Source organism: Bos mutus, chromosome 19, assembly GCF_027580195.1.
Source record: "Bos mutus isolate GX-2022 chromosome 19, NWIPB_WYAK_1.1, whole genome shotgun sequence".
Taxonomy (NCBI): Eukaryota; Metazoa; Chordata; class Mammalia; order Artiodactyla; family Bovidae; genus Bos; species Bos mutus.
The window spans coordinates 36,234,849-36,244,437 of record NC_091635.1 but is presented as its reverse complement, the minus strand read 5'-3'; the positions used below and the strand labels follow the sequence as shown (position 1 = coordinate 36,244,437).

Sequence of the window (9,589 nt, the reverse complement as noted above, 5' to 3'; positions counted from 1 at the left end):
CTCAGACCTGGAGCCGGTGAGGTGATGAGGGGCCGGAGCAGGACGCAGTGTCACGGGCAGGTCACAGGTCAGGTCAGGGGAAAGGTCTCGGCGAGGCCCCTGGCAGGGAGAGTCACCAGGGTCTCGGGGCTGCGGGAGCACTACACGGCCCCGCCCCGACCTCAGGTCGCCCCGCCCCTCCATCCCCGCGCGCTCCGGCCGGTCCCGCCCCTCAACCAATCCCCGCGCGCCGCCGTGGCGTCGCGGCGCCTGCGTGCGGCCTGAGGCGGGTCGGCGGCCCCGGCGCGGGGAACATGGAGGAGCTACTGAAGCGGGAGCTGGGCTGCGATTCCGTCAAGGCCACGGGTCACTCGGGTGGCGGATGCATTAGCCAGGGCCAGAGTTACGACACGGACAAGGGGCGAGTGTTTGTAAAAGTGAACTCCAAGCCGGAGGTCAGGGTCGCCGCGGGTGCGGGTTGGGGGGCGGGGCCGGGCCGAGGGTCCGTGTTCCTAGGCCCTCGTCCGGGCTCGCGGGTGGAGGCCGGTCTGGAGTTGGGGTCCGTGTCCGAGCCTGGGCCGTTGGCTGAGGAGGCGCTCGGTCACCCATGTCATCGTCGGGCCGGCTTGGACTTTTTGGGCCTCCGCGGCTCAGCTCTGCGGCCCCTCGAACCCTCGGGAGGTCGGTGCGTGTCCAGGCCGGTCCGGCGCGAGCCTCTGCCACTACTGGGACGCTGTGGATGGTTTTCCTGCGCGACCTAGGTGGCCGCTGCCTTGAAAGTCCATTGTTTGGCGAGTTTTGAATAAGGACAGGTAACAGAAACCCCTTGTCTTGGGGTTTATTTGAACTTGCAGAGATCAAAACCCTTTCTGAGTATTGGCAGTAATGAGGCTTTCGTCCTCAGGGCTAGTGTAACACTCCCGCACTCTGGGCCGCTTTAAACCCGAACATGTACTTTTCGGGGTCTGGTCTTGGAGGCTGGACGTCCAAGAACGTGGTGAGGCCTCCTATCCTGGTGTGAAGGCCACTTCTCCCCGTGACCCCATGTGGCAGAGGGCCCAGGAGAGCTCTCTGGGATCTCTTACAGGGGCTCTAATCTTCCCATGAGGGCTCCACCCCTGTGGCCTGGTCACTTCCCAAGGCACCGCCTCCTAACACCATTACATTGGGGGTTAGGTTTCAACCTGTGAATTTTCCGGGGCCACATTCAATCCCTAGGGCCACCCCTCCATTCTGTTTATATCCGAACGTTTTCTCAAGTGTTCGTGTATAAAATAGGTGAGCCTCCCTGCTGAAGTTTACTTATTCTGGGATGTCCCTTCTTTGCACACTTTGGGTGGGTCGTGCCTGTAATGTTAGCTGGGAGGTCCCGGATGGCTCTAGTAGGCAGGGAGCAGGACTGGCAATACCTTGTTTCAAATAGGGCTGAAGGCACTGACCCCAGTACCGGGACCTGTGTGTTGCACACCCTTAGCCCTTCAGAGAATCCCACCCTGCATAGTGTGGGATGATCTCTTTCTGGATAGATGCTGTTCTCTCAAGACCAGCTTTCAACTCTTTGTTCTACAGAGATCAGCTCCATATCATCCTGTACATCCCTTCTATAGGAATTTGGCAAATAACGGTCCTTGAAGTTGCTCTTTTCCATTGGTTTCCCCCTAGCAGTACTAATGTAGTGGAGGCGTCCTTCCTTCCTTTCTATCACAGGCCTTCTCAGAGTTCTTTTTCTATTATGTGGCTCCGTCCTTTTCATGTCTGTATTTTCACTGTCATTAGCATTTGTAATAATTCAAAACTTGGTATGGATTACAGGGAAGCAAATGGTTTCCAGCAATTAAAATGGAACCACTCAGCAGTGCTTTTTAAACGTTGTCTTTCTGCTACTATTTCTTCAAGTTGTTGTTTTTTATTTTGTCATCAGGGTCTATTTTATTTTTGCTAGTCTTCACGTAAGTTCTTTCTAATCCTTTGGTAGATAGTTTCAAACAGGTCTCTTTCTAGTTTGCTTGGATAGATACTTGTGTGAGTTATGCAGATGTACCAGCTATAGCAGAAACATTTGCTGATTGTGTGGAAAATAGGACTCTCTTTATGCTTTGTATTTTAGGAGGTGAAATGTCTTCTGGACTCTTCTAAGAGAAGACTACACAGCTGCTCTTCTGTTTTCCTTCTCACTCTCTGCTCGAATGACCTGGTCTAAGTTTTTCCTCCTCATTATGCTTATCTGTCCTTTGCATGCTTGTATATTTGGTTTTCTCTCATGTTCCTCTCCTAAGTCCTGGACCTTTTGTAACTCTGCACCCCAACTGATGCTTACTTTGCCCTGGTCCCACTCTGGAGGAGTGGTTTTAGGGTTAGACACTTAGGACTGTGTGGTAGTAGACACTTCTGTGAGGGAGCCTCGGCTCTAGCTGGGTTCACAGACCCTTCTTCACCTCTCCCTGCATTTTTTTTTTAAATAAAAATTTTTTAAAATTCGATTCCTTACTTTATGCTGCACAGCAGTGCTTTAGTACAAAGTACATCCTGGGCCCAGGTGTGTTCCTTCATCTTCAGAGAATGCTATGAAAATTCTCCTTAAGACACAGTTCTTATCTTACTTCTCACCAACCTTAGCTCCCCAAGGTGGTGTACTAATAATCTGTAAAGTGTTTAGAATGGACTGTGTTAACTATTAGCTGCTAACTCAGTTAATTACAGCAGCAAACCTATGAAATTGGTACCGTTAATAACTCCATTTTACAGATGAGGAAACCAAGGTCACAGAATTAGTAACTATGAGGGATAGAAGTAGAAGAATATCCTGGGTCACTGTTTGTAGTGAACCCAAACTGGAAGCCCAGCGTCCTTCATTGGACGAACACATTTTAGAACCTTTGCTCTACAGAACAAGGATAATAAACTCTCTTGATGCAACAGCATTACAAATGCAGTGTGAAATGAAGAGGCCTGACTGTCTGCCTCTGTGTAGATAACAAAACAGATGGATAGATGCACTGGTGGGGCGGCAGTGTCTGGGCGGAAAGGAGTGCCAGGCGGCTGTCATGTGGATGTGCTGATTTTGGGAGAATTAGAGTTGGATGCTTTTGAGTTTGCAGTTTTCTTCTTATATGTCTGTAGAAATTTTACTCTAAAAAAAAAAAAATACTTTAAAGAGGAGGAATTACCTAACCTGGTAAGTTAGGGAAGATTTCTCTGAGAAATAAAAATTTTTATTAAGTTGAAATGTGAAGCATGACAAGGAGGGGGCTGACTTAGCAAAAAGAATGGGGAGGGGTGTTCCACGCAGAGGTGACATGGCATCTGGAGGTCTACAGGCTGGAGGCGGCTGGGGATCTCTGAGGAACTGAGGCTGTAATCCAGGAGCAAAATGTGTGTGCCGGCCTAGAAGTGTGGGGGTGGAGCCTGGGTAGGGGCTCAGATGAGGGTGCAGGGGAGTGGGCAGAGCCAGACCCTGTGGGGCTGTCACTCAGGAAGTGGGGTGACAGCTTGGAGTGTGTTCCAGGGTGAGATTTGCCTTCCAAAAGCAGGAGCAAGGACTTTTGAACTAGAAATGGGAAAGGCGATGGTGATGAAGTAGTGTCCGGTGCTAGGAGATGCCATAGGATTTGATGGTCCATTCAGGTGAGAAGTGTCCCCAGCTTGGTGGCACATACAGTTGAGGGCCACCTGTGCCTGAGGGCCGAGTGGGACAGGATTATGGTTGAGGTCCTGTGCGAGGAGGACCCATGCACAGTCCAGTTGCGCACCAGGCGTAGGTTCCTCCCTCTGGAGAGACGGGGATCAGTGATGGCATACGTGCTCAGTCGTGTCCAACCCTTTTGCAACCATAGCCCGCTAGGCTCCTCTGTCCATGGGATTCTCCAGGCAAGAATGCTAGAATGGGTTGCCACACCCTTCTCCCGGAGGTCTTCATGACCCAGGAATCAAATCTGTCTCCTGCGTTGGCAGATGCGTTCTTTACTACTGTGCCACCTGGGAAGCCCAACGACAACATAAACATACACAAAACTGGCAAGCACAATCCCTTTAATTCCTACGCAGCTTCAGAAGGTATAATCTGCTGTACTGAAAGGCGAAAAAGCTGTCCTTTCTGTTGAGTCTGCAGAGAGCCTTGGTTGTGGTGCTGGAGAAAACATGTCCACACAGAACCTTGCTCTCCTCCTCCTCCCCTCCCTTGTTATTTCTCTGGCAGGCCAGAAGGATGTTTGAAGGCGAGGTGGCAAGTTTAACTGCCATCCTAAGGACAGGCACAGTGAAGGTGCCCAAACCCATCAAGGTCCTTGACGCCCCAGGAGGTGGCAGCATGCTGGTGATGGAGCATTTGGACATGCGGCATCTGAGCAGGTGCGTCCTGGCAGCTTCATCCCTGGGTGGCTTTGTCCTTCCTCTGAGTGGGAAGCTTGCAGTTGGGGCTACAGTTCTGCAGGATGTGATAGAAGAAACCCGTGACCCCCACACATCCCTGGGTCCTGCAGAATGAGCATCATGTACTCTGAGGGCCAAAGGCAAACAGGAGAGGAATCCTGTGCTGAGATGCTGACAGAGGACTGATGAGATCCTTTTTTGAGGATGCTCCTGTGAGGTCCTCTGTTCCCCTTGCTTCACCAGAAGAGACTCTCTTCTCACTGCCTCACCTGCTTCATGTCGCTTGAGATCTTTCAGTTAGAGGTGGGTCCCCATTTGTGCCACATGTTTAGTGCCTGCCTTTTGGTTTCACAGTCATGCTGCAAAGCTTGGCACCCAGCTGGCAGATCTACACCTAGACAACAAGAGGCTTGGAGAGACTCTCCAGAAGGAGGCTGGCATAGTAGGTACGGCTGTGGGCCCGAGGGGACAGCCCCCCACCAGACAGAGGAAGACATCTGGCCAGTATGGGTGTGTGGGCAGAGTTGTGCTGCTGCTGTGTGTGGGCAGACCTGTGTTGCTGCCACAGGAAAGGAGTGTAAACCCAAGGCTGCATATTTGGTGTGCAGTAAACAGTGAATACAACTAGTGTGTTGTTTCAAAAATGCATTTGAAAGACAGGAAATATCTCTGGAACTCGAAACTCCATCATATTATAGTTCCTTTGATCTCTCACTCTCCAGAAGAAAGCCTATACAAGTTTCTCTGGCTTACCATACCATGCCTTTTCTTCTAGGAACAGTCACACATGAGGCTCAGAATGAGAGCCCTCACGACTGACCTTTTTAGAGAGCCTAGTGTGGTGGTGGCACTGAGGGTGTCTTCCAGGATTTTCATCCTTTGACATTGGATAATTCATGTGTAGCCCAGATGGTTTCTCCGCCAGGCAAAGTAGCAGACACAGCAGGAACAGATGACCAAGAATGTACTGTCCTAGGGGAATTCCCTGAAGATCCAGCGGTTAAGACTCTCCCACTACAAGGGGCACAGATTCGATCCCTGAATGGAACTAAGATCCCTCATGGCATGTGGCCAAAAAATAAATTAGAAAAGACAGCCTCGTCACCTCCACCCACATGTAGTTCAGGCCTTCAGGATTTGCTTTGAGTTTGGGAAGCTGCAGAGGATGACCTTTTACAAGCACAGCGGCTTATCTCCCATAAGTGACAGATGCTAAAGTGGCCACTGGAAGCCATTCTTTGCTGTTGGGTCATGGGGTGGATTCCCTCCTTGTTGGGACACAGGGTTGTTGTCGCTCCTCTGATGCCTCTCCTGGGAAGCAGTGGATGTCCTGGATCGTTGACTCTGATGGGGCAAGCTCTGTTCTGGGCCCTGATAGTGCATGGAGGCCAGGACCCTTGTCTGTCTCTGGAAGAGGACCCGGAGTGGAGAAGGGCACGCTGAGGTCAGGCCTCAGAGCTTCTCTGGACTTCCAGAGCAGGCCCCAGGGGAGCAGGGGGATTGTCATCTCTCTGGTTTCCTTTTGCTCGCAAGGAAGAAGAGATGAGCTGGTGGCACGGCCCTTTGTAGCCCAGTTCGGGTTTGACGTGGTGACGTGCTGCGGGTACCTCCCCCAGGTGAGTGACACCAGCGCTTTGCCCGTATTTCCTAGTCGCGTCAACCATTTAGAAACAACCTCATTTTTGGTGAAATTTGGTAAACGGTCTTTGCTCCTTTTTTTTTTCTTTGCTAATGAAAGAGGTCGACATGGAGAGTGTCCACCTCACATGTTGCTGCTGCTGCTGCTGCTGCTGCTAAGTCGCTTCAGTCATGTCTGACTCTGTGCGACCCCATAGACAGCAGCCCACCAGGCTCCCCTGTCCCTGGGATTCTCCAGGCAAGAGTACTGGAGTGGGTTGCCATTTCCTTCTTCAATGCATGAAAGTGAAAAGTGAAAGTGAAGTCGCTCAGTCGTGTCCGACTCTTAGCGACCCCATGGACTGCAGCCCACCAGGCCCCTCCGTCCATGGGATTTGCCAGGCAAGAGTACTGGAGTGGGGTGCCATTGCCTTCTCCACCTCACATGCTAGGTCAGCTCAAAGGAGCCAGGAAGGACTAACAGGATGCTGGATACCAAGGGGCTGAAAATAGAAAGTTAAACAGTGTTTGATTTTAAATTGGAGACTCCTAAAGGTAGTGCAATGGAAAGGAACTATAAGTTTGCGTTTTATGATTTTGAGGTTGGCTGCCCTGGGGGTTTCAGCCCAGGGAGCCACACTTGGGGCAAGTGGGTAGGATGGTGGCCATGCCCCCCGAGGAGAAGCAAGCAGCTCCCTGGGAGGGCCGCACTGAGTAACCTACAGGGCACTGTCCACTTGGTTCAGATCTTGAGGTGTTGTGGGAGGTTGTCCAGGTGCCTGCTGTCCCTGCATGTCCTCCAGACCCCAGGCTGCCGGGTCAGCTCCCCTGCTTCACACCTGTCCCTGTAGTGGCGCCTCTGGGGGTCAGCCATCCCAACCCTGGCTCTGGCACCTTCCCCTGAGCTCTGCTGTCACCCACACAGGTGAACGACTGGCAGCAGGACTGGGTCACTTTCTATGCCCGGCAGCGCATTCAGCCCCAGATGGACCTGGTAGAGCAGAGGTCTGGTGACAGGGAGGCCCGTGAGCTCTGGGCTGCTCTGCAGGTGAGTGTCCATCTCCCCGCGCCCTCCCTCCCAACCCCAACCTGTGCCCATCATGTCCTGCAGGTGCTGTGGCCAACGCAGCCACCTTGGTGTGGGTCAGGACAGGAGGTGGGTGTGTCTGTGTACCAACCAGGCACCGGGAGCCACACTCAAAAAAGCCCATGTGTCCCTCCCACACGCATTGATCACTTTGCTGAGGCTGCATTTACCCTGGCAGTTAAAGATCCCCGACCTGTTCCATGATCTGGACATCATCCCAGCCCTGCTCCACGGAGACCTCTGGGGAGGAAACGTAGCGGAGGATTCCTCTGGGCCCATCATCTTTGACCCTGCTTCCTTCTATGGCCACTCGGAGTATGAGCTGGCGATAGCTGGCATGTTTGGGGGCTTCAGTAGCGCCTTCTACTCCGCCTACCACAGCAAAATCCCCAAGGCTCCAGGCTTTGAGAAGCGCCTGAAGCTGTGTCAGCTCTTCCACTACTTAAACCACTGGAATCACTTTGGATCCGGGTACAGAGGGTCCTCCCTCAGCATCATGAGGGATCTCGTCACCTGAGCGCGGGGGGAGGCCGGAGTCCTGGTCCCTCGATCCTAGCCGGACCCCTGTGGCCAGGCTCTCCTGCCCTGGAATAGCTTCAGACCAATTTTCCCAGCCTCGTATATAAAGTATGTGACGTCTCAGGAGAAAGCTTTTCTCACCCTAAAGTTAGACTTCATAGCTGGATGCAGCTGCACTAGAAATTGGTGTGAACCAAGGGACCAGTGGAGGGTGGGCTGCATTTAACCTGCAGCTGCCCCAAAGGTAGAGAAGGGAGGTGGCCAGAGTGCCAGGCGCTGCCACCAAGGGCATCTTCCCTCCAGCTCCCCATCTCTGCAGGAGTGACTGGTATCCAGGGTAATGCTTCTTGGTGGGTCAGACTTGATTGTGACATGAAGGCATTGTCCTGGGAGCACCTCCTGATGACCAGTTCCAAACCAAATACACCCCCTTTCCTCTGTGCCGCCGCTGGACTGCTCATTTCTACAGCTTGTGAGCTGTCGTTCATCGGCACTGTAGAAACCGGTACTACAGCGGTGGTTTCCCTCCTTCAGTCTTGAAGTGGTGAGAAATGTTCACGAATGCCACTGATGCTAACAAATCCTTTTGCGTAAAAACTTGAATAAACTTCAAATGGCTTCAGTGATGTGTGAGACTGTATTTTCCTCATTTACGTTCTCTCCTGTGTATTGGTGCTGTTTGCCAGGAAACTCTCGTAATGTGACAATAAGTACAACTGTTGTTTCTTAAAAAAACACTTTTTTTTCTTGGCTTTGCTCAGTAAGAGAATAGCTCAGAGCTTCCAGATAAGGGCAGGTGTAGCCTGAGGACTTGCTGCTACCAGTTTAACTGCTGTTGTTGTCACCTTATGAGATTTGCTTAATGGTAAAGGGAGGTTGCGGAGAAGGCGATGGCACCCCACTCCAGTACTCTTGCCTGGCAAATCCCATTGACGGAGGAGCCTGGTGGGCTGCAGTCCATGGGGTCTAAAAGAGTCGGACACGACTGAGCGACTTCACTTTCACTTTTCACTTTCCTGCATTGGAGAAGGAAATGGCAACCCACTCCAGTATTCTTTCCTGGAGAATCCCAGGGACGGCGGAGCCTGGTGGGCTGCTGTCTCTGTGGTCGCACAGAGTCAGACACGACTGAAGCGACTTAGCAGCAGCAAAGGGAGGTTGAAAGTAACTCTCAAATTTCATTTCAAGGAAGAAGCCGATGGGTGGCCCCTACTAGTTCTGGCTTGGGCCTTGGAGGACACTGGTGTTAGAGGGGACAGTTTCTCATGACGAAGGTTCAAGGGGATATATCCATGTTTGCCCCTCGTCTGTTTTTTGTTTCTGGGTCAGGGCTCCTCAGTGGAATTCAGAAGTGGAACTAATGGCTTCAGAGTTTGGTTTTTGGGAGAGGATTGTGACTTCTTTTTTTTGGCTGCGTTGAGTCTCAGCTGCAGCACTCAGGATCTTTTCATTGTGTATGCTGGCTCAGTGGCCCCTTGGCAAGTGGGGTCTTGGTTCCCCAACCAGGGGTCGAACCTGCCTCCCCTGCATTGGAAGGAGGATTCTTAACCACTGGACCACCAGGGAAGTCCCAGTTACCTCTTTTAAAAAATCATTTTAATTGTTACTCTTTTTAAAATTAGTGTCATTTATTGATGTTTCTTCACTGTATTGGCGCAGTGGCATGAGAAAATACATAAATAAAATTTCTCCATGCACAAAGGGTGTCTGATTGACCGAAGATGACACGGGAAGAATGTGTTTTGGTCGGAGGACATTCCTCACTGTGCTCGGGGGCTGAGGTTGGCCCAGTAGGGCACCTGCAGTGAAACTTCCAAGCAAGATCGGGTGCCCCAGATCAGGCCCAGCCTGGGCCAGGAGGCATGTTGGGGAGAAACCTGTCCCCTCCCACCCCTCAGCAGGCATCCCTGGCTCCTTTTCTCCTCCTGGGGCCCCGGCCCTGAGCTGAGAAATCCCACCAGGTGGATGGGGGGGTGGGGCTGTGCCTAGGGGTCCATCAGTGAGTTCCCACCACCCTGC

At 52.0% G+C, this 9,589-nt stretch overlaps 1 protein-coding gene across 3 annotated transcripts; it reads left to right on the top strand.

Annotated features, from left to right (window-relative positions):
• The first annotated feature begins 249 nt into the window (after positions 1-249).
• Positions 250-8,192, top strand: FN3KRP (fructosamine 3 kinase related protein). 3 transcript variants are annotated; one of them, XM_070390119.1, is made up of 6 exons: positions 250-434; positions 4,175-4,326; positions 4,702-4,793; positions 5,881-5,963; positions 6,890-7,012; positions 7,874-8,192. In XM_070390119.1, exons 1-6 carry the CDS (start codon positions 294-296, stop codon positions 8,108-8,110), a joined length of 828 nt encoding a protein of 275 aa, XP_070246220.1. In that variant the 5' UTR covers positions 250-293; the 3' UTR covers positions 8,111-8,192. The 3 variants fall into 3 exon arrangements, with proteins under 3 accessions (XP_070246220.1, XP_005887838.2, XP_070246221.1); XM_005887776.2 differs by having other exon boundaries at positions 252-434; positions 7,230-8,017; XM_070390120.1 differs by having other exon boundaries at positions 295-434; positions 4,180-4,326; positions 7,230-8,017.
• Positions 8,193-9,589: the final 1,397 nt, after the last annotated feature.

What these genes read in the sequence shown, in the direction of transcription:
- FN3KRP (XM_005887776.2), top strand. Translation starts at nt 294, where the DNA reads ATGGAGGAGCTACTGAAGCGGGAGCTGGGCTGCGATTCCGTCAAGGCC. An exon ending in GACATGCGGCATCTGAGCAG is followed by an intron (nt 4,327 to 4,701) that starts GTGCGTCCTGGC and finishes TTGGTTTCACAG; the next exon opens with TCATGCTGCAAAGCTTGGCA. An exon ending in AGCTCTGGGCTGCTCTGCAG is followed by an intron (nt 7,013 to 7,229) that starts GTGAGTGTCCAT and finishes TTACCCTGGCAG; the next exon opens with TTAAAGATCCCCGACCTGTT.